Below are 25195 nucleotides of genomic sequence, written 5' to 3'. Positions count from 1 at the left end.
ATTGTAGAGGATTGTTGGTATTATATACCGGTGTTACTTATTTCATTATTTAATTGCCCATGTTCTTATATATAGTGATTTTTGGCTATTCTCTTTGGATTAATATGTTACATACCTCCTATGATGTCGCACGTGGAGTACAACTGATTTTAGCTTTTTTGGCTAACAAAGTATATTAATACTAAATCTTTTCTATTTACCGTATATTTGTCTTTCATGTTCCGATATTTATGTATACTTCTGAGTGCTATGTAATAGGTGTACTATGGATAAAGCAATGTGTCGGTAATAGGGCGATTTCAGTATAGGACAAAAGCAGAGGACTTTGTTACTTTTAGTAGCTGATGCTACTATTGGGTTCAATAGTGGTGACAACTCAGGAATTTCGTAACTAATAGTGGAGATGATGTTACTATTAGCAGTGATCCCGCTATGTTTATCCCTGTACTGTAACAAAGTGGGACTAAAAGCAGAATCACTATTTGCTATGTAAAATAATGTTATAAAATGAATTACGGCCATTGGCTCTTACATGATTCGCACTGCTACACCTACTGATATCAGTAGAAGTAGCGACCTCTCTGTGGTTGGCCCATTTCAATTTAGCGCAAAATCCCTATCATTTAGGAGCCACAGCTACTATAAAAATCGTCAGTGGCTTCTCAGAGATATCGGCGGCGCCTGTACCTTGACAAAGTGATGTCTCAGTGACAGGGCTATTTGAATAAAGCGCTAAATCACAGGGATCTTACTTATCTCCTACCACTACTGAACCCTTATTCCTGTGCTGTGACAAAGTGATGTCTCAGTGATATAGCTGAATATATCGCCATAAGATAAACCAATGATTTTGCATCTGGTGCTATTGAGGTCAGTAGTGTCAGCAGCTTCTCAGGGATACTGTCACTAATACAGGAGTCGCTATTAGCAGGGATCCCGCTAGGCTTATCCAAGTATTGTGACTAATAGCAGAGTGGCCACTGCTGTCAGCAGAGGGGGGCCGCTATGTATTTGGCTATATGTACATTTATACATGTTAAAGTGAAATAGACCAATCATTGAGGAGCTGCAGCCCTATTATATGCACTATGATAAGGATTTACCCATTTGAATTTGGTGATGGAGAAAACAGTGTTTTGGCCCATCTGAACTTAGTGCCAAGGCCCTCTGCTCTTTAGCGATTGGCCCATCTGAATGTAACGCCAGAACACTATTTTATCGATACATTCAAATGGGAAAAGTAAGAAAAAAATATCAACAATAGCAGCAAAGGCTCTGCTGCTCACTATGGGATCCCAGTACTGTGACATCACCTTATCATATAGTGAGGCTGCCACTATTGGCTCCTAAATCCGCCATTGCTATTCATTTCAGTAAAACACTCTGCTTTAGTTGTAAATGCAAATTATTTTCAAGCTGCAGCCACTACTGAAATCACAAGCGGTGGAGGCTCCTCTAAGCCAGCGCTACTATTGACATCAATAGCGGCAGTAGCTTCTCAAATGCCAGCACTGGAAGAGCCTCGCTAGGCCTCACTTTAACGTAATGATGTTTTAGCCATAATGATGATATAACACAATTTTTGTTCTACATTTATGAGCCCATCGACCACTTAGTGGTCTTATTACGATGGGTCCCTGCACTAACACTTTATATATGGGAGGGGAGATCACCTTCTTATAGTCTCACTATTACAGTGCAGTCTCTAAGAACGTGATCTCTGGGGTCTTATCTATAACGGGAGTACAGCATGTCTTATATAAGTAAAGTCTTAGGGTAGGGACCCATCTGAATGAGGTCGCCGTGACGTGGCAGATGGGCTCGCACAATTGACCAAACTGTGCGCTAAGAACCTCACATTTCTAACTATAGTGAAAGTGTAGTTGAAGTTATACTGAGATTAAAGTACCAAACAGGGACACAACTAGGAAAGACCTAGTTAGCACAAACGATATCTGACTATATAGATTTTGAGGTCCAAAATGCACCAAATTATGACATATAATATACGTTGGGGTCTAATATACCATTAGGGACTAGATAGATAGTTTCTGAAGAATATAGTTATGTTTAATAATACAAAAAGAGGGACATTTAAGGAGCAAAGAGGGACAGAAAGACTTTGGTCAAGAGTAGGAACTGTCCAAAATAGGGACATCTGGTAGGTACGGCAGGGAAATAAGTATAGGAAGTGTATTACACATATGCTCCTGCACATTCATAGAAGAGCGAAACAACTTTAACTATTGTAGGGACCTCTAGTGGCTGAACTGTAGTAGTATATTCTTCTGTGTACCTAGAGAAAGGGATGTGAGTGCACAGACTCCATCTCGTGGCTAAACTAAGATAACAATATAACAACTAGATTCTTATACCTGGTCTGACAAACTATCCTTTGTATCATTTGTGTCCGGTAATATTCTCAAAAAGCATAGAGAAATTACTGACACAGGTACATAAATTGTGGTGTCTATACAGTATTTTGTTTTATTATTAAGTATTGTGTACTTACAAACACATTTCATTTTCTTTACAGTAAATTTGTCCATTTTATACAAGTCTAAGCACAACCTGTGTGATAAAATCATCCCAAATGTCATTTACTGCCAAATATAAAAGTATCATATGGAATGATTTACTTCAACACAGAATCATCAGATAAAGATGATACTGTTCTAAATGTCAACGTCCTCATCCAGTGATGAAAAGGGAGGCCCAAGAAGTAACAGAAAATGTCCGTCAATGCGGATTACTGACACGATTTTGTGCACACTGGTTATTTTAGGTGCACGATTACAGTATTTGTGAGCTTTTACCTGCAATTTCGTTTGTCCCAAAAATGTCTGAACTGGAACTGTTACTGTACTCTGGGATCTTCAGAGAATAATGAATCGTAATCAAAGTAAAATTTCCAAATAATCACAATTTTGATTTATAGTTAGGGCTCAGCAAGAAAGAGTTAATTATATTCTGGTTCACCAATGAGTTTTATTGTCACGCACCCTGACGCCCGAAGATACCAAGTGCACAAGCAGTTGACAGAGCTTACATCCCCCTCTGGGTCCCTGATGTAGATGGACAAAGACTTTAGTAGAATCAAGTGTCTATACAGTATACTCAACTCTTACCACAGACTAATAATGCCAAGGCTCCAAGTGATCCCTTAGCTCCTAAATATAGTTAATAACAGGCATGTGTTGTCTACATATCTTATGATCATTTGCCTCGTGCTCAGCAGTGTCGGGACAACTCCTTTTACAAAGCTAAACTGAGAATTTAATAACTAGGTTAAAACTTAGAACAATGAAGCGGAAGAATAAAGCCGCACCATTGTATTAACCCTTTATAATGCATTCACCCAAAACTCGACAGTCTGATGCAGAAATCCCTGTAAATGCAGAGGAAATGAGCAAATTCTGGGTCCTGTTATTGAATTGGAGTCTTCTGAATAAATCATCAATCAGGGCCTACTGGAGCAGGACAGGTTCTCCTAAACCCCAATGTACCACATGACCATGTTTAGGCCCATTTTAAGACAATACTTTGCTTCTTCCATTGTAATGGTGGATACACAATGCTTAACCCAAAAGACCCAGGTTCCAACTTGTAATTAAAGAATTGACCGTTTCAGTGGTTTCAAGGTTGTCCAAGCATAACAAGAAGAACATTTCCCTGGTACATTTTACAGGGAGACTTCAATTCCACCAGTATCTGCAGACTAATAAAGCAAGGTATGTAGTGGAGATGTATAAGGTGCACAAGAGTACATCAGGGTATACTCACAAATTTTGGATATTTGAAGGGGAGGACACCAGAATTGACCACATTAGGATACTCTCCTTCATAAGACTTATTATTCTTAATTATGCAATTTTACATGATCTTAAAACATGATCTAGAAACTAGGGTGTAATATGGCGAGCCCCCTAGTGGATGAGGGTTTCCACCACTTCCTGGATAATCTTTATGCCATCCCACTATTTGATTATAGAAGCGCTGCTGAAAGTGACATTGTAGGTGAAAACAGCAAGAACAAAGAAGCAGCAATGACGTAATGTATGTCAAGTGTACATAAAAGATGGATGTGCCTATACTGACGAGGGTAGCGGCATCCCCATCCCAGTATGAGGCACCAGTACAGATACATGGGATCCTAATATTTCTCAAAGCAAGTCAAATACATTATACAGTGTTGGCCAAAAGTATTGGCACCCCCTGCAATTCTGTCAGATAATACTCGTTTTCTTCCAGAAAATGATGGCAAGCACAAACTCTTTGGTATTAATATCTTCATTTATTTTGCTTGCAATGAAAAAACACAAAAGAGAATGAAAAAAAAAAAGTCAAATCATTGATCATTTTACACAAAACTCCAAAAATGGGCCAGACAAAAGTATTGGCACCCTCAGCCTAATACTTGGTAGCACAAGCTTTAGACACAATAACTGCGCACAACCGCTTCCGGTAACCATCAATGAGTTTCTTACAAGGCTCTGCTGGAATTTTAGACCACTCTTCTTTGGCAAACTGCTCCAGGTCCCTGAGATGTGAAGGGGGCCTTCTCCAAACTGCCATCAAGAGATCTCTCCACAGGTGTTCTATGGGATTCAGGGCTGGACTCATTGCTGCCACTTTACAAGTCTCCAGTGCTTTCTCTCACCACCATTTTCTAGTGCTTTTTGAAGTGTGTTTTGGGTCATTGTCCTGCTGGAAGACCCATGACCTCTGAGGGAGACCCAGCTTTCTCACACTGGGCCCTACATTATGCTGCACAATTTGTTGGTAGACTTCAGACTTCATAATGCCATGCACACGGTCAAGAAGTCCAGTGCCAGAGGCAGCAAAGCAACCCCAAAACATCAGGGAACCTCCGCCATGTCTGACTGTAGGGACCGTGTTCTTTTCTTTGAAGGCCTCTTTTTTTTCCTGTAAACTCTATGTTGATGCCTTTTCCCAAAAAGCTCTACTTTTGTCTCATCTGACCAGAGAACATTCTTCTAAAACGTTGTTGGCTTTCTCAGGTAAGTTTTGGCAAACTCCAGCCTGGCTTTTTTATGTCTCTGGGTAAGAAGTGGGGTCTTCCTGGGCCTCCTACCATACAGTCCCTTCTCATTCAGACGCCGACGGATAGTACGGGTTGACACTGTTGTATCCTTGGACTGCAGGGCAGCTTGAACTTGTTTGGATGTTAGTCGAGGTTCTTTATCCACCATCCGCACAATCTTGCATTGAAATCTCTCGTCAATTTTTCTTTTCCGTCCACATCTAGGGAGGTTAGCCACAGTGCCATGGGCTTTAAACTTCTTGATGACACTGCGCACGGTAGACACAGGAACATTCAGGTCTTTGGAGATGGACTTGTAGCCTTGAGATTGCTCATGCTTCCTCACAATTTTGCTTCTCAAGTCCTCAGAAAGTTCTTTGGTCTTCTTTCTTTTCTCCATGCTCAATGTGGTACACACAAGGACACAGGACAGAGGTTGAGTCAACTTTAATCCATTTCAACTGGCTGCAAGTGTGATTTAGTTATTGCCACCACCTGTTAGGTGCCTCAGGTAAGTAACAGGTGCTGTTAATTACACAAATTAGAGAAGCATCACATGATTTTTCAAACTGTGCCAATACTTTTGTCCACCCCCTTTTTATGTTTGCAGTGGAATTATATCCAATTTGGCTTTTTGACAATTCTTTTTGTGGTTTTCCATTGAAGACAAATTAACTGAAGATAATACCAAAGAATTTGTGATTGCAATCATTTTCTGGAAGAAAATGAGTATTATCTGACAGATATTGGGGTGCCAATACTTTTGGCCAACACTGTACCAAGGCAGATTTTCCCAGCAAAGCAAGTGTAAAGACAGAGCCAACAAAGCTGCGGAGTGTGTTTTAAGAGAGGGATAAGAAAGGTCACCATGTATGAATGTGACACTTTACAACTTGTTTGGTGTATGTCTTTATTGGCACAAGCTAAGCACAACAAAATGGCATAACTGTAACAAAAATAGCTATTTTCAGCTGCACATCTGCCGTGCAGTAGATTTGAGGCAACAAAGGTGGGGGCAGCAAGTGGTATTGCTGTACATGGGAGAACCTGTATAAAAAAAATTAAGGGGTATGGTTTCTCATTGAAGAGACACAGAGGTGTAATGTAGACTTATTTTTCTGGCAATGATCTATGGGAAGAAATTACTACTACCAGCCAAAATAGAAACAAGTATCTGGACTCTTCAATGATAAATAATACATTTTCCCCGAGTTGAATCTAAGATATCTCAGGCTAGGTTCACATCTGCCTAAAATTGGAGAGTAAAGTCCTGCAAAAGTAAAAAGAAAAGTCTATGGAGTCCACATGTAACCGATTTTTAAGCAGACAGACTCTGCTAAAACACTGTTTTAGCAGTCCGGTCTCTGTAGTCCAGGTCCCCCTGCGGACCCAAACAACAGAGATCAATATGCTAGTGTGAATCTAGTGTAATACAGCCGCAGAGTCCACAGCTAGAGACATCCTGCTAATAATACCCCTTCATCTGGACCTGATCAGCGGCAGAAACACACAATCTCCCAGCTTCATGTCCCCCCCACTACATCGGCCCCAGTGTAGTTGGACTCACCTTGCCACGCTCCCCCACCGCTCTCTCCGCTCACTGCACATACGTGTCGGGCGGCTGGCTGCGTGTGGCGTATATGAGGCAGAGCGAGGGCCGGCGTCAGGTTGCTATGACAACCGGAGCATCGCGCTGCCTCCCTGGCCTGTCAGGCGTGCGCTTGTATTGCAGCCCAGGCAGGTAGACTGCAATAGAGGCGCCGGTATTAAACAGTGGATTGCCGAATACCGGCGCCTGTATTGCAGTGTAGCTGCCATACGCAGCCAACCGCCCGACACCTATGTGCAGCGAGCGGAGAGAGCGGCGGGGGAGCATTGCAAGGTGAGTCCAACTACACTGGGGCCGATGTGGGGGGGGGGGACATGAAGCTGGGGAATGTGGTTGATCCCTGGGGACACCGACTTAGGGACACGACACCCCCTCCCCAACCCCCTGTACCCGCTGCACTGACCTGTGGTGTGTCGGGTGCAGCAGCCTCCTCCTTAGCCGTCCGCAAGCTGTGTAGGTGGCCTGGGATAGCTGCGGCGCCGGGACCATGTGGGCTGCCGCCATCTTCCTAAGTGTTTCCCTGCTGAATCAGCACGCCCACCTTCAGCCCCCAACCTATGGTGCCGCAGCCCTGGCTCCAGAGCCCGCCCACAGCCTGCCATGCACCAACAGGAGCATCGTGCACAGACCAGTGCTGGAGGAATGCCAGCTGCTACAGTCGCACCGGAGGATTGTTTGGAGGGTCACGGTGGCGATTTGGGGTGAGTGACCCACATTTAAAGTAGCCTACTACCTTTTCCTGGGAAATATGTGTGTGTGTGTGTGTGTGTGTGTGTGTGTGTGTGTGTGAAATTTCCCCCAAATCCATTCAGCCGTTTGGTTGTGATTGAGGAACAAACATCCAAACACACAAACCCACAAACAGCCAAACTCACAAACTTTCACCTTTATAATATTAATAGGATGTATTCTGTTAAAGTGTCTTTTATCGGATGTATATGTATAACATAGTAGCTCTACCAATCTTTACTTTTATATAATTTAGTCCTACTGGTAAGAAATTGTGCAAGTACAGTAAGCATGTGTATGTATATATTATAATTTATTTTTATTTATTTTTTTATATAGATTGTGAACCCCACATAGGGTTCACAAAGTACATTTTTCCCTATCAGTAAGTCTTTGGCATATGGGAGGAAATCCACGCAAACACGGGGAGGACATACAAACTCCTTGCAGATGATGTTCCTGGCAGGATTCGAAGTTCAGCGCTGCAAGGCTTCAATGCTAACCACTGCGTCACTGTGGTGGCCCAAATTATTATTTTAATAATGGATTTATACATACATACATATACTAAATATGAATTCTGTAACACAATGATGTTATGCAACCACATAAACTTGGGCAATATCTTCTGGCTTTTTTTTTTTTTTTTAGATTATGGGTTGTACATTTTTATCTGATAAGTCTGACATCCAGTATGAATACAAAACACGTAGCACAATCAATAGAGAGATTTGTGGACTAACATATACCCAGCCTCCCAAATTTATTTTCTGAAGCAGGATACTACCAGTCAGCAAGTACCCAACTTTCCAAGGATGGGATATCTTGTCCTTAAACAAAGCTCACTACACCTCCCAGTGGGACAGACGGCCAGCAGCCTGTTTAGAATGAGTTACTTGAGCACCCACGTGCTTAAAGGGATTCTGCCATTAAAACCTATTTTTTTGTGGATAAGACGTCGGAATAGCCTTTAGAAAGGCTATTTGTCGCTTACCTTTAGACGTGGTCTCCGCTGCGCCGTTCCTTAGAAATACCGTTTTTTACCAGTATGCAAATGAGTTCTCTCGCAGCGATGGGAGCGGACCCCAGCGCTCAAACAGCGATGGGGGCGTCCCCACCGCTACCAGAGAAATGTCTCCAAGTGCCGCCTCCTTCTTCGTCCGCAGAGTCATCTTCAATGTCTTTTTCTGGCGCAGGCTCGTAACTTCTAGCAGAGCAGAGCAGACTGCGCAGGCATACAGGCCACGGGAAAATGGCCGCTAACAATACTGTGCAAGCGGCCATTTTCCCGTGACCTGTGCGCCTGCGCAGTCTGCTCTGCCCAAGGCCTAGAAGTTACGAGCCTGCGCCGGAAGAAGACATTGAAGATGACGCTGCGGACGAAGAAGGAGGCGGCGCTTGGAGACATTTCTCTGGCAACGGTGGGGACGCCCCCATCGCTGTTTGAGTACTGGGGTCCGCCCCATCGCTGCGAGATAACTCATTTGCATACCGGTAAAAACCGGTATTTCTAAGGAACGGTGCAGCGGAGACCACGTCTAAAGGTAAGAGATGAAAAGCCTTTCTAAAGGCTATTCCGACATCTTATCCACACACACACAAAAAAAGTTTTAATGGTAGAATCCCTTTAAGAGGGGTAGGTCTCTTGTACACACTTCTAAAAGTTCAGCAGCCAATCGGCTCCATGTTCATGCATTATATTGCTTGCTGTGTGTTTTTTTCCTATTGAATCATGGCAGTAAACCTGACCTGACAAAGTGGATAATGCATCCTGTTACCATTTATATCACACACAACACACATCTATCAGCATGACACAACAGAAAGGTCCTAAAAAATAAGTCAGAGTGAAGATCTTCGATAGAACACATGAAACTGTTTAATACAAAAATAAATGCAACAGGTAGCTCTGAAGATCAGAGCTAAATATACATAGTCTGTCCCATATAGAAACAGAATAGGATGAGGAGGATTGGGCTCTCATATAGATCCATCTAATGATATCATACAAATACAAGACAGATTTGGGGTTCATTTACATCATGGGGTTTTTTAACATTTTTTTTTTTTTTTATCAGAGCCATTTAACTGAAGCAAAAAAAAACCAAATGCAAATAGATGGCCATTGGTTTACATAGAAATCATAGTTCAAAAAAGGAGGGAAAAAAAGACAAACTGCTTCTTTTTGCTTTTCTATATGTAAACAGATGGCATCCCTATTTTGCATCCATTAAACAGATATTAAAAAAACAAAACCATGATGAGCATACACTCTAATGTGCACACTGTTTTCCACAGAACATCACACTCTATATACAGACCTAAAAGGGTGACAGTGCTAGGAACGACAGCTGCACATAACTAGCTTGAGCTATGGCTTAAAGGGGTTGTCCAGGATCTGAAGTTTTTTGATACTGAGGATCTATCCACAGGATGGGTTGTGTCCAACACGCAAAAGCCAAAACCAGATGTAGCTGACAGAAGCCATCTACTAAGTATACAGCTGGAAAGAGCCCTGCTTCTATTCAAGTGAAAGGGAGCAGAGCTGCAGTTCCAGGCACCACTGCTACACTCTATGAACCAGAAGCTGGTTGCATGGGCTTATTGGTTTTAGGTTCGGTTGTCGGACCACAACCAATCTGATACTGGTGGCCTATCCTGTGGATAGGTCATCAGTATCCAAAAACTTCAGATACTAGACAACCCCTTTATGAGCAGAGCAGATATATAATAATCATTTCTTTAGAGCCCTCTACAGGAGGTCATGGGGAATCCGCATCTATATACATGTTTAGATACACTGAAGATGCACATACAAAGACACTGGTCTGACAACTGTTACTCATATGCTATATGCGCTCCTTATCTTCTGATGAACGTCCTCATAGCATATGCAGACATTACATGCATTGTATGGAAAAGTCCCTGAGAGTTTAAAGGACTGTTATTGCCCATCTCCTCTTCTCACTATTTACCCTTTTGCCCTTAGGACTGTAAATTAACCTATGCAACATTTTTTGAGAAAAAAATAAATAAAACCCATTAGGAGAACTTTGATAACGTAACAAGAACAAAGTTAAAAGGGATTTTCCAACTTTCTTTTTTTTTTCTTAAGCCGGTCAAGTAGCAGATGAAGGAAATATGAAAAAACAAACAAAAAACCTGCTAGTGAATGTAACCACTTAGCCAATCACTGACCTCGTACATGTGACTGCTGGTCATGATATCATCACGTTGATTCAAGAAGAACCAGAAGTCCCAGGGACTGAACCAGCAGCACTGGAATGGAGGAATATTTAGATTTTTTTTTTTTTTTTCACTTTCTAGCAATTAAAAGGCCCTTGCATAAACTGAAGCAATCTGTATGGAGACTAACAATTGTTACAGTTTGCATATTGTTGGCAGAAAAGCCTCTGCTTACATGTGAAGTGCTGCAGACAACAATGATCTATTGTCACACACAAAGGATGCAAGCAGAAGGCAAAGAAGTGTTAGAGTAATGGCTGGTCAGATGCAATTTACATGCGGCAATGACTGGAAAACATCATTTGAACGACCAACTTGGCCCTAAACCATGTACCATTGGCACAGAGTCCCAGCCTAATTCAGAAAATACAGTAATAGCCAATAGTTATTGACTATATTTCACTGAAGGCTGTAACTAGATTGTGCTTACAAAGCCACAGTATATACAGCTGTTTATGAGTTATGAAAAGGTTAACTTTTGAGGTTTACCACCACTTTTACAGATGGTACTAATGTGTTCTAACTTACCAGAGAGCCTAGCAAACCTGCTTCAAATGGGTCGTTTCAATCCATGAGATACAGATCGGATGTTGGACACGTCCTCTGGACCAGGACCTGGACTCCCAGCAGCACAGTAATGTGTGATGCCAGGAATCCCTGCCTTCCCACAGCGCTACTGTCCTGTACTGAAAAACAATTACAGTAAGGGACAGAGCCATGAGGAGACAGATTTCTGCCTTCACAGATGTCTAACATGCTGGGAGCCCCAGCTCAAGGTTTGGTCCAGAAATTATGACTGCCATCTGTGAAGTACGAGGTCTAAGTGTGAAAAGCACTGCAACACAACTTAAAGGAATTTTCCAGGCTAAAATTACTGATGATCCCCCCCCCCCAAAAAAAAAAAAAAAACCCTCAATGATCAGCTGTTCTTGGCAGCAACACAAACAGGTTACTGTATCTTGGCTTCTATTAAAATGAACAGGAAACGATCTGTAGAAACCAGGTCTGGCCCCTACACCATCCATAGGAAAAATCATGAGTCAGGGGTCCCCCACTGTTTTAATGGGTGGTGCTGACACCAGTTAAACTCCCACCTATCTATCCACACCTTTAATAGTATAAAAATGTAAAATTTTTAATATTTCTGACCAGTCTACACAGATTATACTGATAGATAAAGACTGAATTGTTGAGGTCTAGTTATACTTGGGCAGGGGTGATAGAAGGTGAATAATTCCAATAGAAAATATGTTATGTAAAATATACTCAAGGACTCTGTATACAAATAAAACAGTTAGGGGGCATTCAGACCAAGGAAGTTGGCGCCGAATGTGGCGCAGACTCCGCATCCGAATCAGCACTGAATAAAAAGCCTCCCATTGACTTCAATGGGCTCCGTTTTCCGCGCGGAACCCATTGAAATCAATGGGAGGCTTTTTTTCCCATTGATTTCAATGGTACAGTGCTGATTCTGATGTGGAGTCCAGGCCAGAATCAGCGCCAACTTCCTCTGTGTGAATGCCCCCTTACTGTGACACTGGATGGTAGAGCAGAATATTGTCCATGTAAAGAACCAAGGAAAGATTATGTAAAAAAAAAAAAAAAAGTATGGAATAATGTCATAAAATTATCTTTTCATGAAGTTCTTCTCCAGGGCAGAGGAGGTCCGCTGAATGCCATGAATATTGCGCTTCACTCTGTCCTCCAGTGAAGAGGAGGCTGCACTATCCAGCTTCATCTGACTGTGGAAAGCAAGTCAAAAAAAAGTTGTCAGGTTAGCAGCGAACACACAAGGGAGATGAGGTTTCAGCATCAGCCATGTACTTACTGTAAGAATTTACTGTCTTTTTTGTGATGCTCCTTCTTTTCTTCATTCTCCTCTTCTTGTTTGTATCTGCGCACATTACCTTCCCTTTCTCGCTCTCTCTGCTTGGCATCCTCCATCATCTCCAACCTGCGCTTCTCTAGTTCCTCAGCGGAGAGCTTCCTGAGATACAGAGAAGACAAATACTGAATTTCTATTGCTGTATGTAAAAAAGTCTTACAGCATATCACAAAGCTGACATTTTAGTACTACCGTATATGTCTGTCTATCTACAGATTTGAACTTTCTAGACCGAAGATCAGCTGCATTACTCTTGTCCCATGACCTCACTTTCAGGCGGTTAAGCCTTGGTTGTGCAATCATGGAGACACCGTATCACAGCAGGCATAGTTGTTAGGCCTAAGACTATATCTTTCAATAGATGAGGCACAGAAGTTCCATACGATAAAGTGCTAGTTTATGCAGTGTGAAGATGAGATTCAGTAAAATTTAAGCCAAAGGGCTCCGAAATAAAAGTATGAAGGAAGCAGCACTCCAAAATGTAAAGGAAAATTCTCACGCCTTTATTTAGCCATGGAAAGTGTAACGTTTCAGCTCCTCCACGGAGCAATTCTCAAGCTGGAGCAATGGTGCTCCATGTTGGAGTCTACTCGTCCACATGGGATGATGAATCGGTAGGCTAAACCACCAACTCACACTATTTTTCCACAGCCAAATTCAGACTTATATTTGGTTGTGAAAAATGTGTTTGAAAAATGTGTTCTAGCAAAAACGCACCATTTGAACCCAGCCCAAAGAGCCTCTAATTTCTTAGCTAGTGTTTTTGTTAGATAGAATAATTAAATACTTATATTTATATAATAATAGCCCAGGTCATATGACTAGTACTGCAGTACACTGTGGAATTGATGTGCACAAACCCACAGTGTTTCCACTATGTCTGTGGGTCCTAGTAACCTTGTCACATTGCTAACAGGCCTTTTTGGAAGAAGTTTTTTTTTTTTTTTTTCCTTTGGCGTTTTAAAACAGCAGTGACCCGACAGTAGTCCTCTGCTTGACTGAAGAACTGCGCCAGGAGAATCATCTCTAGGCAAGTATAAAGGTTTATTATTTTTTGTAAGGCAGATGCATTTAAAACAGGGCGATTTGGGACACTTAAGCCCTGGTCTATAAGGACCTATCTGTGGGTGGTTTAGAATCCCAAATTGACCTGAAAGGTTCCCATTAACTCACTTTGGGGGCATTCACACAGAGTAAAGTGGCGCTGATTCTGCCACAATAACTCGCAGCACAATCAGCGCTGATAAAAACATGATTTCAATGGGTTCTGTTTTCCGCGCAGAACACATGGAATTCAATGGGTTAAAAATCCTCCCACTGATTTGAATGGGTTCCGCAATGAAAACGGAACCCATTGAAGTCAATGGGAGTCTTTTTTTTATCTGCGCCGATTCTGCCGCAAGTTATAGTGGCAGAATCAGCGCCACTTTACTCCATGTGAATGCCCCCTTTAATGACTTGCTGAGTAAACGCATCTTGATATTAACTAATTTTGATGCACAGGATCACTACTTATCCACATTTAACCCTTTAAGTTGCACTGTTTGGTGCCCACTGATGCTCGTTTTTGTTACCAGTTATTCCTGATTTCAGGCTGCTATTGGCTGTCTTCACTTCAGGGCATCACAATGCAACATGACTTATAATTATAAGATGTATATAGACCAAGCAAACAAAGCAAAAAAAAAAAAAAAAAAAAAAAAAAAAAAAAAAAAAAAGAAGAGTAGTAGGATTACCTCCCACCTTACCCACAAGCACTTATTGTGTACTCACTTTGTATACCCAGATACTTTCTGTCTTCTGTATCTCTCTTCTTTCTTTGGGGAAGGACTCCTTTTATATTTCCGATCACTCTTAGATTTGTCCCTAAAATATGGAAATGCAAAATTGAAAGTTCAGTACACGAGTCCCGCGCACTGTCAGCATTTGGCAATGAGAAGTGTCTGGCAGACACCTTGATTATAAAATAACCCTCTGCAAAACAGAAGAATAAGATACTCACGGCACTCGATCATGATGAGGACTTCTTGAGCGACCTCTGTGTCGGTCCTGTTCTGCTGCTACATCCCTTTTGTTATTCTTACTCGAATCTCGGATCTAGAAAATGGATCACAATCATGAACATACTAAAATTTGTTTCTTTATCCAACAAAGTCTATGTAACCAGCCTATGTAGCAGGATAAAAAATAGTCATTGAAATGTTTCCTCTGTGCATCATTCTAAACTTTTGGGTTACGAAAGATATCTAGTTTTCAATGTCTGAACCAGACACAACAGAAGACACATTTGTGCACAAGTCCAGGCAGGGAGAAATCCTGCATCACACCTGACGTACTGGATGCTAGAAATAATCCCAAAGTAAAACAGAATGAGTTTCCTCTAGTGTTTCTGTAACAACACGCATATGTGAACCCGTTTATGTAAAACCGCTAATAACAGAGTGTGACATTTTATGTAAAGGTGCTAATTGTGGTGGCGCCTGATGCAGGCAGGTTGTGATACTGTATAAAAAGTGCATTAACCACAGCAATGTCACCAGGCCAGGAGCCACCATAGAAAAGTCAGTAAGTGCACATGCGTCTCTGAGGATTCTGAATGTCCAATATTCTAGTCAGTAAATAATAGGATGTTCAATTATTGTATTTTTCCTTTTATGAGCTGTAGTAAAGTGAAACATTTAAGTGCAGCGTAAACACCTGTAGTCCATAGCCTGGTGCCTTCTTATGAAGTGGAGGGGATGGGGAATGTTGCCGGTGTCTGTAAGCCCTTAAAAGAGAGAGAGGGAACAAAATATTTTTCAGTGGTGTAGACTATACCATGTATTATACACCACAGTATATACAGTTAATCCAACCTGCTTGCTGTTCTATCATCTGGGTCACTTTCTCCATCACTGCTGCTGCTGGAGCTTGATCGTCTCTCCTTCTTTCTCTTCTTTTTTTCCTTCTTCTTCTTCTTGCTCTTTTTATCCAAGCTACTTTGGAGCTATATAAATATGAATTAATATGATAATATTCAGAAAAGCAATTAAAATGCCAGTTGACTTTAGGCCATTTATTCTGACCAAATCATATTTATTAGATTGAAACACATCCCTGGGCTATTTGTTATCTACTTTGGGCACATACTTATTCTTTCAATAGGCATTTATAACACAGAGGGCTATGGTCAGCCAGATAGAGAATTAGCTCTAGAAATAGCTTGCCTACAAACCGCCATTCATTGCAGAACTGAATACTCCCAGTGCTAACCACTGAGCCACTGTGCTGCCTCACAGAACTGAATACTAAGATGAACAATATCATCTGACTTGAAAGTAATATCTAAGTTACCCATAAATATGAGGCAGAATGGGGGCATAGCCAAACCCTCTGGTCATCCTTCTGATGTCCTCTTGTTGGACAGGAGGTTCCCTATAGGCATTGTAAGGTTGTTAAATACTGAATAGATTAGCATTCTAGGTGCTGTGACACCTCATGTCCATTATCCTTCCCTCCTTTTAGTTTTTTCTTCCCTTATTTGCAATTCCACCTTGCTTAATTTTTTTGCGCACCATCATTCTATTTGTAACGTCATCTGCTGCAGGAGGGAGAGTTTGGGATTGTTTTATTGTGTTTTTGCATTTTTTGGGTACCTTTGCTATCTGACCATCAGTTTTCCATGTTCGAAAAGTGGAAATGTATGAGAAAGGCATTTTCGATAAAAATGATCTGATTGAAGCAAATAAATAAATATAGCAGCTCTAATGATTTTGCTGTCAAAAACTTAAAAAGAACTATTATTAACATGCAAAACTAAAAGATTTAGTACAGTGCATATAAAATAAGGAGCAAGCAACTTTGCAGATGGCCTTGGTTAAAAATGTCATACCATTTTCGGTAAGCAGCTCCCCTATAGAACTTCAGAACTCCATGGCTACAGACTATAAATAATATAAATCCTTTATAATCTGACCCGGTTCATACTCTCCTTTATCTGCTCCCTATACTAAATAAATAAACCCCACCGCTGCCCCACTACAGAATGAATGTGCTTTATCTTCTTTTTAATTTTAATACAAGCAATCCATGGGACTATTCTGCAGACCTTCCTCAGACAGTCTGTCTGCAGATATGGATCGGGGGATATTGTCACTCCTTAGGGAGAGACCACCATATAGGTGTGTGGAGACTTGTTAAGCCTTTAGCACTCCACTTTGCAAGGAACTATGGGAAGAATATGCAAATCCGCCTTCCATGATGTAATTAGGAAGACAGTTGCTGCCTCATTGTTGCAAACCAATAGAGGGCGCTCACTGGAATGTGCAAGCCTGTCTTAAGACAGGATTCCAGTGAAATAACCCAATAATGGCTGCTCCCTTTAGCCTCATGCCCGACCTTCCAAGAGGCCTTTGTTTAGCAATGACGCTGGGATTATTACCAGGTTATAGTCTCTCAATCGAGGACAGCTGTTTCGATCTGGTTGGATCTCATCAGCCCGATGTAGAGAGGACTATAACCTGGTAGAGGTGAGAGGCTTAGACAGGGTTCGGGGGATATTGTCACTCCTTAGGGAGAGACCACCATATAGGTGTGTGGAGACTTGTTAAGCCTTTAGCACTCCACTTTGCAAGGAACTATGGGAAGCGGAAAGAAAGACTAATGGGAGCCAGGTAAGAGGAAGTGCGTCTGAGTCTGAGTTGGGTTTGGCCGACCAACTCCACAGCCCTGCTTTAGAAGGCCACATGTCGTTATTCAGGCAAAGCATTTATTTTATTGTGTACAATATTTCACATACGAGTTCTCTGATCTTCTTCATTTTCACTGGATTCTTTAGAACTTCTCTCCTTTTCTCATCTTCTCTTTTTCTGAAGTTTAAACAAAGGAATAGTAGTGTCATGAACATCCAAAAACATTAAAGACCTCCAAATTAAACTTCAAAGGGTGACCTATATAGAATCACATAGTGCTGGTTTTTAATAAACTGCACAGTGATCTCCTGACTGTACATTATCAGGACAGGATCACACAGTGCTGGGTATCTATATAATGTACAGTGATCTCCTGACTGTGGATTATCAGGACAGGATCACACAGTGCTGGGGATCTATATAATGTACAGTGATCTCCTGACTGTAGATCATCAGGACAGGATCATACAGTGCTGGGTATCTATATACACTCACCGGCCACTTTATTAGGTACACCTGTCCAACTGCTCGTTAACACTTAATTTCTAATCAGCCAATCACATGGCGGCAACTCAGTGCATTTAGGCATGTAGACATGGTCAAGACAATCTCCTGCAGTTCAAACCGAGCATCAGTATGGGGAAGAAAGGTGATTTGAGTGCCTTTGAACGTGGCATGGTTGTTGGTGCCAGAAGGGCTGGTCTGAGTATTTCAGAAACTGCTGATCTACTGGGATTTTCACGCACAACCATCTCTAGGGTTTACAGAGAATGGTCCGAAAAAGAAAAAACATCCAGTGAGCGGCAGTTCTGTGGGCGGAAATGCGTTGTTGATGCCAGAGGTCAGAGGAGAATGGCCAGACTGGTTCGAGCTGATAGAAAGGCAACAGTGACTCAAATAGCCACCCGTTACAACCAAGGTAGCCAGAAGAGCATCTCTGAACGCACAGTACGTCGAACTTTGAGGCAGATGGGCTACAGCAGCAGAAGACCACACCGGGTGCCACTCCTTTCAGCTAAGAACAGAAAACTGAGGCTACAATTTGCACAATCTCATCGAAATTGAACAATTGAAGATTGGAAAAACGTTGCCTGGTCTGATGAGTCTCGATTTCTGCTGCGACATTCGGATGGTAGGGTCAGAATTTGGCGTCAACAACATGAAAGCATGGATCCATCCTGCCTTGTATCAACGGTTCAGGCTGGTGGTGGTGGTGTCATGGTGTGGGGAATATTTTCTTGGCACTCTTTGGGCCCCTTGATACCAATTGAGCATCGTTGCAACGCCAAAGCCTACCTGAGTATTGTTGCTGACCATGTCCATCCCTTTATGACCACAATGTACCCAACATCTGATGGCTACTTTCAGCAGGATAATGCGCCATGTCATAAAGCTGGAATCATCTCAGACTGGTTTCTTGAACATGACAATGAGTTCACTGTACTCCAATGGCCTCCACAGTCACCAGATCTCAATCCAATAGAGCATCTTTGGGATGTGGTGGAACGGGAGATTCGCATCATGGATGTGCAGCCGACAAATCTGCGGCAACTGTGTGATGCCATCATGTCAATATGGACCAAAATCTCTGAGGAATGCTTCCAGCACCTTGTTGAATCTATGCCACGAAGAATTGAGGCAGTTCTGAAGGCAAAAGGGGGTCCAACCCGTTACTAGCATGGTGTACCTAATAAAGTGGCCGGTGAGTGTATATAATGTACAGTGATCTCCTGACTGTAGGTTATCAGGACAGGATCACACAGTTCTGGGTATCTATATAATGTACAGTGATCTCCTGACTGTAGATTATCAGGACAGGATCACACAGTGCTGGGTATCTATATAATGTACAGGGATCTCCTGACTGTAGATTATCAGGGCAGGATCACACAGTGCTGGGTATCTACCGTATTTTTCGGACTATAAGACGCACTTTTTTCCCCCCAAATTTGGGGGGAAAAGAAGGGTGCGTCTTATAGTCCGAATGTGGCGCCTGGCATCCGCTGTACTAGAGAGACGGAAGCCGGCAAGTGATAGACGCCGGGGCCTGAGACATCGCTGCGCTCCTCTGCCCTGCATGAAGCCAGCAGCGGCAGCGGTGCTGCTATTCCGCTCCTCCGTCCCCCCGCCGCTGGCTTCATGCAGGACAGTGGAGCGCAGCGATGTCTCAGGCCCGGCACCTGTGCCAGCGTCTATCCCTCCCCGGCATCCGCCTCTCTAGTACAGCGGATGCCGGGTCAGTATCGGTGGCCCCTTCTCCCCCGGGGCCGGTCCCCACCGGCCCCGTACCTGTGAAGTTGCAGGCCGGCTCCTGCGCGGCGATATCGCAGGAGCCGACCTGTTCGGGTGACAGCCGGGAGCCTAATGAGGCTCCCAGGCCTGTCACTGCTGTATTAGTATTGCGGCTGGTCTCTATGACCAGCCATAATACTAATAGACAGAATGTCCCATAGACGGCAATACAGTTGTATTGCCGTCTATGGGACTTGCAATCAAGTGACCGCAGGTTCAAGCCCCCCGGGGGGGGGGAATAAAATAGTAGAAAAAAAAAAAAAAAAAAAAGCTTTAAAAATATAAATAAAAGTTCTAAATCACCTCCTGTCCCTAGAAAATAAATAAATAAATAATATATATATATATATATATATATATATATATATATATATATATATCATATACCACCGGGTTTTTTTTCAATACAAGGTGATCTAAGCAATAGATATTCCCCAAAATGGTATAACTAAAAAGTACAGCTGGCCCCGCAAAAAAAACACTCTATGCATCCCCGTACAGCTGCAGGATCACCTGTCAATGTGGCCTTGCAGCTGTTGCAAAACTACAACTCCCATATATTAAATATTTTACCATTTTTTGCTTCAAAATTTTTTTTCCCTATTTTCCTCCTCTAAAACCTAGGTGCGTCTTATAGTCCGAAAAATACGGTATATACTGTACAGTGATCTCCTGACTTTAGATTATCAGGACAGGATCACACAGTGCTGGATATCTATATACTGTACAGTGATCTCCTGACTGTAGATTATCAGGACAGAATCTCACAGTGCTGGGTATCTATAAAACGTACAGACATATTCTAACTGTAGATTATCAGGACAGTACAAGTCTGACAGCACATAATGTTAAAATGGCTACAGTTACCTAATCATGAAGAGCGGATCCTCGCGGATTTTATTTGCAATATCCAAGGATGATGCAGCTCCAGATGTACTGAATATTGACCCTGGCAGAAGTCCAGTCTCAGTAGAAGGACCAGATTCTGGATCTTCCATTTTATCAAGGATGAATTTGTCCACTGGCCGTCCAAGAAGATATTCATCTCTGTTCACCATCCCACCAGGCCCTTGGTACATCCAATCCAGTTTTTCATCTTTTTTTCTGAGGAAGCATCAAGAACAGAGGTTAACTACTTCTGAAAAGAATAAAAGTAAATTCAGATGCTGCACTAGGTCATCTTCTACCAAAAAGGTATTGACCGCAAGTGGACTACACCACTTACTGACAAATTTTGAATGGCAGGCACAAGTAGCATACAATGAATGACTTGTCAACAACCCTAGGTCTTAGAGTTAAGTTCACACAGTTTTTTGCAGGTGGATTTCTGAGGCTGGATCCACCTAATAAACCATTCCCCAACTCGTGTCCCAACTCTCCCATTCATTTCAATGGGAGTCATGGTTTTTTCAGCCTCAAAATGTGACAGCAAAAAAGTCATTGTGAACATATTTACCCACAAATAAATATCTAACATATGTTTACATTAATAACTAACAAAATGTCTAATGTATATTTCCAAAGTAAAATATTTTTTAGAATTCTAAACATATGGTAATGAGGCTAGACACTTTGGGAAAAATGTATTATTAGAGATGAGCGAACGGCGTTTGATCGAATTGATATTCAATTGAATATCAGGCTGCTCAAGATATTCGATTCCAATCGAATACCACACAGCAAACGCACTAAAAATTGGTATCCCCTCCCACCTTCCCTGGCGCTTTTTTTGCACCAATAACTGTGCAGGGGAGGTGGGACAGGAGCTACGACAACGTAGGCATCGAAAAAAAAATCGGAAAAAGTAATTGGCTGGCTAAATCAGTTGACCTCCACTATATACGAATGGTGGATTTCAGATCGGGGTCATATGAGACTGTGAACTATGTGACTCTGAGACAGGGATAGATCTACAGGCAGGAGGATTACCTTTATTTAGGTGGGAATGTCACTCACCTAGCTCCTTGGGGCTCTATCTCGTCGGGATCCCTGTCAGCTTGCGTTATGCGGGAGCTGACTTTTTCTCATAGGAATGCATTGACCAGCGTTGATTGGCCAGTGTACAGCATTCGACCAATCAACGCTGATTCTGCTGGAGGAGGCAGAGTCTAAGATCGGTCCACAGCAGTCTCCATTGTGGTTTGATCTCAGATGTAGCAGAGCTGGCCGTGCGCTGAGCTCTGCTACACCTGAGACGCAGCAGAGCTGACTGTGTGCTGAACCGTGTTGCATCTCAGATGTAGCAGTGCTGACTGTGTGCTGAACCCTATTGCATCTCAGATGTAGCAGTGCTGACTGTGCGCTGAACCCTGCTCCATGTGAGATGCAGCAGAGCTGACTGTGTGCTGAACCCTGTTGCATCTCAGATGTAGCAGTGCTGATTGTGCACTGAACCCTTCTCCATCTGAGATGCAGCAGAGCTGACTGTGTGCTGAACCCTGTTGCATCTCAGATGTAGCAGTGCTGACTGTGCGCTGAACCCTGCTCCATCTGAGATGCAGCAGAGCTGACTGTGTGCTGAACCCTGTTGCATCTCAGATGTAGCAGTGCTGACTGTGCGCTGAACCCTGCTCCATGTGAGATGCAGCAGAGCTGACTGTGTGCTGAACCCTGTTGCATCTCAGATGTAGCAGTGCTGATTGTGCACTGAACCTTTCTCCATCTGAGATGCAGCAGAGCTGACTGTGTGCTGAACCCTGTTGCATCTCAGATGTAGCAGTGCTGACTGTGTGCTGAACCCTGTGGACTTGGTGACTCTCCTGAGTCGAAGTGTGGCTTCCCCTGAAACAAAGTATTTTTCCCCATAGACTATAATGGGGTTCGAATAGTCGAATATTGAGGGGCTATTCGAAATGAATATCGAATATTTCACTGTTCTCTCATCTCTATTTATAATGCCTTGTACGCCAATTTTCTGGTTTACAAGGTATAAGAAGTCAGCTTTACACAAAAAAAAATTACAACGTTCTTACTTCTGGGCTGCCTTTGCCACTTCCCTGGGCACATGGCTAGGTGGATGGTGTGTGCCATTTAAAAGGTGGCATGCCTCTCCTCATAAATGAGGTACATCCTCCACTATTAATAACGCCAATCTTCATAAATCTATCACTATGGATTTCCCTTTCATACAGATGAACAGGGTGTTAGACATGCCTCAGCAGAGAGTCAAGCATGTTTGTAAGTGGCTGCCAGACACATCTGATGCTTCCCATTTTAATCTCACAATACATTTTCATCAGTTCTTAAAGGTAAGAATGATTTGTCAGAGGCGACAGCATTCTCACTCATTACAGCCTCTCACTTCACAGCTCCCGTATCCTCAGCATATCTCTGCATTTCCTCTCGAGCCCTTTCCTCCCGCAGCTCCCGCTGAAGTTCTTCAATTTTCTTCCGTTCCGCCTCATGTTTTTGTTCAGCCTTCCACACTTTCTCCACATTACGTAGAGTTTGAGGATGCCAGCTTTTCTTCAGATTCTGGGGAAAGAATCAGGTTTTACAAAGTTTGATACTTTTAAAAAAATGATAAACTTCGCAAAATAGAAAAAAAAATTGTGTCATCATGTTCTAACACCTGTAACTTTTTCATATTTCCATGTATGGAGCTGGTTGTGGTGTCTTTTTATGTGGGACAAGATGACGTTTCTATTGATACCATTTGGGGAAAGATCTGATGGTTTGATCACTTTTTATTCAATTTTTTATAGGAGGCAAAGTGTTGAAAAAAACGTTTTTTGGCTGCTTTTATTTTTTTTGCCGCTACGCCGTTCGCAGTACGGGATAAATGTTTTAATATTCTAATAGTTCGGGCATTTTGGAGCGCGGGGCTACCTAATATGTTTATGTTTAATGTTCTTTAATTACTTTTATAGCTAATCTAGGGAAAGGGGGGGTGATTTGAACTTTTATATTTTTTTTATTTTTTTAATACTTTTAAAAACTTTTTTTTTTTCTTCTGTTACATTTATGATCAGACCCCTTAGGTACCTTGAAACCTAGGGGGTCTGATCGCTCATACTATTCACTGCAATACTACAGTATTGCAGTGAATAGCAAAATCGCAGCACTTCTATTAGACGAGGCCTCTGGCATCGTCTAATAGATCTAGTGCAGAGACAAGCCTGGAAGCCTTCAATAGGCTTCCGGCTGTCATAGCAACCGATCACCGCCCTCATATGACGTTCAGGAGGGCAGCGATCGGCGAAACATGGCGGCGCCCATGCCGCCGGCGCCGTTTACACACTGCGGTCACGTTTGACCGCAGTGTGTAAAGGGTTAACAGCAGCGATCGGCTCGGGCACCGACCGCTGCTGTTAGTGGCAGGTCCTGGCTGTATTGTACAGCCGGCATCTGCCGTGTATGGAGCGAGCTCAGCGTGTGAGCTCGCTCTATACATCCCCATGCGACCCATGACGTACAGTTACGTCAAGGGTCGCTAAGGGGTTAACTTTTTTTTTTGCATTTATTAGACTTCCTAGGGGTATTGACATGGGTGGGCGGTGTCGCGGATTGTCAGAGCGGTGGGGGTCGGCAAACATGGCTGCTCCGGAGCGTTAAAGAGAGCCTCCTGGAATATCGTTAAGGGGAGGGGCAAAGTGGTAAAGTATATGTATATGTGATTGTGTGGGGTTAGGGGCGAGGCTGAAGAGGGCAATATGAATTTTGTGGCTTGTTATGGTCCAAAGTGTGTGAGATTGCAGAGATGGTGGTGTGAGTTTGGGTTTTGTGGGGGTCCTGGCACAAACGTATGTGCGCTGTTGTGACGAAAAGTAGCCTATTGTTTAATCGGGTGTATTAACTATGTTTGTGGAAACTTTCAGCCAAATCGGTCGAGCGGGTTTTGCGTGATTGAGGAACAAACATCCTAACATCCAAACACACAAACATCCAAACTTTCACATTTATAATATTAATAGGATGTCAGATGACAAGACGACAGACTGGTATTACTGTACCCAGACTAGGACTGTGAAGCCTTGTGAGATCTCTGTACTGTGCCAAGCAAGGTGTTACACTGGTACTAGATCTGGATGACACAATACTGGATTACCACAATATGCCAACTTAAGAAATCCCCCCTTCCCCAGGTACCCCATACCACTGCCCACCAGTGTCATTTACTGTATATCATTGTATCCTCTACACTCACTAAGCAGTATATAGAACACAATGTATATATACTGTACCAAGTCTCCGCCTCCCATGATGAAGACCCCACCAGATCTCTCTCCGCACTACACTTCACTTCAGGCTATTTTTCTGACGTCATAAACTAGAGCCGGAAGCGGAAATAGAAACCCTGGAACGCACGGAAGAAGTCATGTGACTAGTTAAAGGGCCGCGTCATATGTGCATTGTCAGCTTCCAGCTGATATGTGGAATGTGTATGTTCCTAGTGGCCAATGGTGGGGCTACAGGTAGCCGGTGCTCTGGGAGTGCTGTCATTTACCTCGGCACATCCCATTGCCCAGCACAGATCTTATATCCGGCGCCTGTCTACATTATGTACAGCTGCACAGTCTACCGAATGTGGTACAGATATGTATGAGACTGCGGATATCGGGCAGGACAGAGGGAGGATAGCCCTGCCTCCTATATACAGCAGCTGCCCCTCCTCCTACATGGCTGCAGCATCAGGCACTTACTGAAATCCATAAAAGCAGCAGTTCTATAAATTCAGCTCTGGTTCCCCAATCCTTAGAAATTCGCATAACTTCTGTTTG

General features: G+C 42.7%; 1 protein-coding gene across 1 annotated transcript; it reads right to left on the bottom strand.

Moving 5' to 3' along the window:
* Positions 1-11572: 11572 nt before the first annotated feature.
* On the bottom strand, positions 11573-24735 carry CWC25 (CWC25 spliceosome associated protein). Its single transcript, XM_075278700.1, has 10 exons — positions 24659-24735; positions 22777-22949; positions 20343-20579; positions 17291-17360; positions 15369-15499; positions 15211-15280; positions 14516-14610; positions 14287-14379; positions 12457-12615; positions 11573-12370 (listed from the first exon to the last, which is right to left on the bottom strand). The coding sequence occupies exons 1-10, from the start codon at positions 24674-24676 to the stop codon at positions 12256-12258; spliced, it is 1161 nt and encodes a 386-aa protein (XP_075134801.1). The 5' UTR covers positions 24677-24735; the 3' UTR covers positions 11573-12255.
* Positions 24736-25195: the final 460 nt, after the last annotated feature.

This window comes from Leptodactylus fuscus, chromosome 6 (assembly GCF_031893055.1).
Source record: "Leptodactylus fuscus isolate aLepFus1 chromosome 6, aLepFus1.hap2, whole genome shotgun sequence".
Classification (NCBI taxonomy): Eukaryota; Metazoa; Chordata; class Amphibia; order Anura; family Leptodactylidae; genus Leptodactylus; species Leptodactylus fuscus.
The sequence above is the reverse complement of the archived record's forward strand: the minus strand, read 5'-3'. Positions and strand labels throughout refer to the sequence as shown.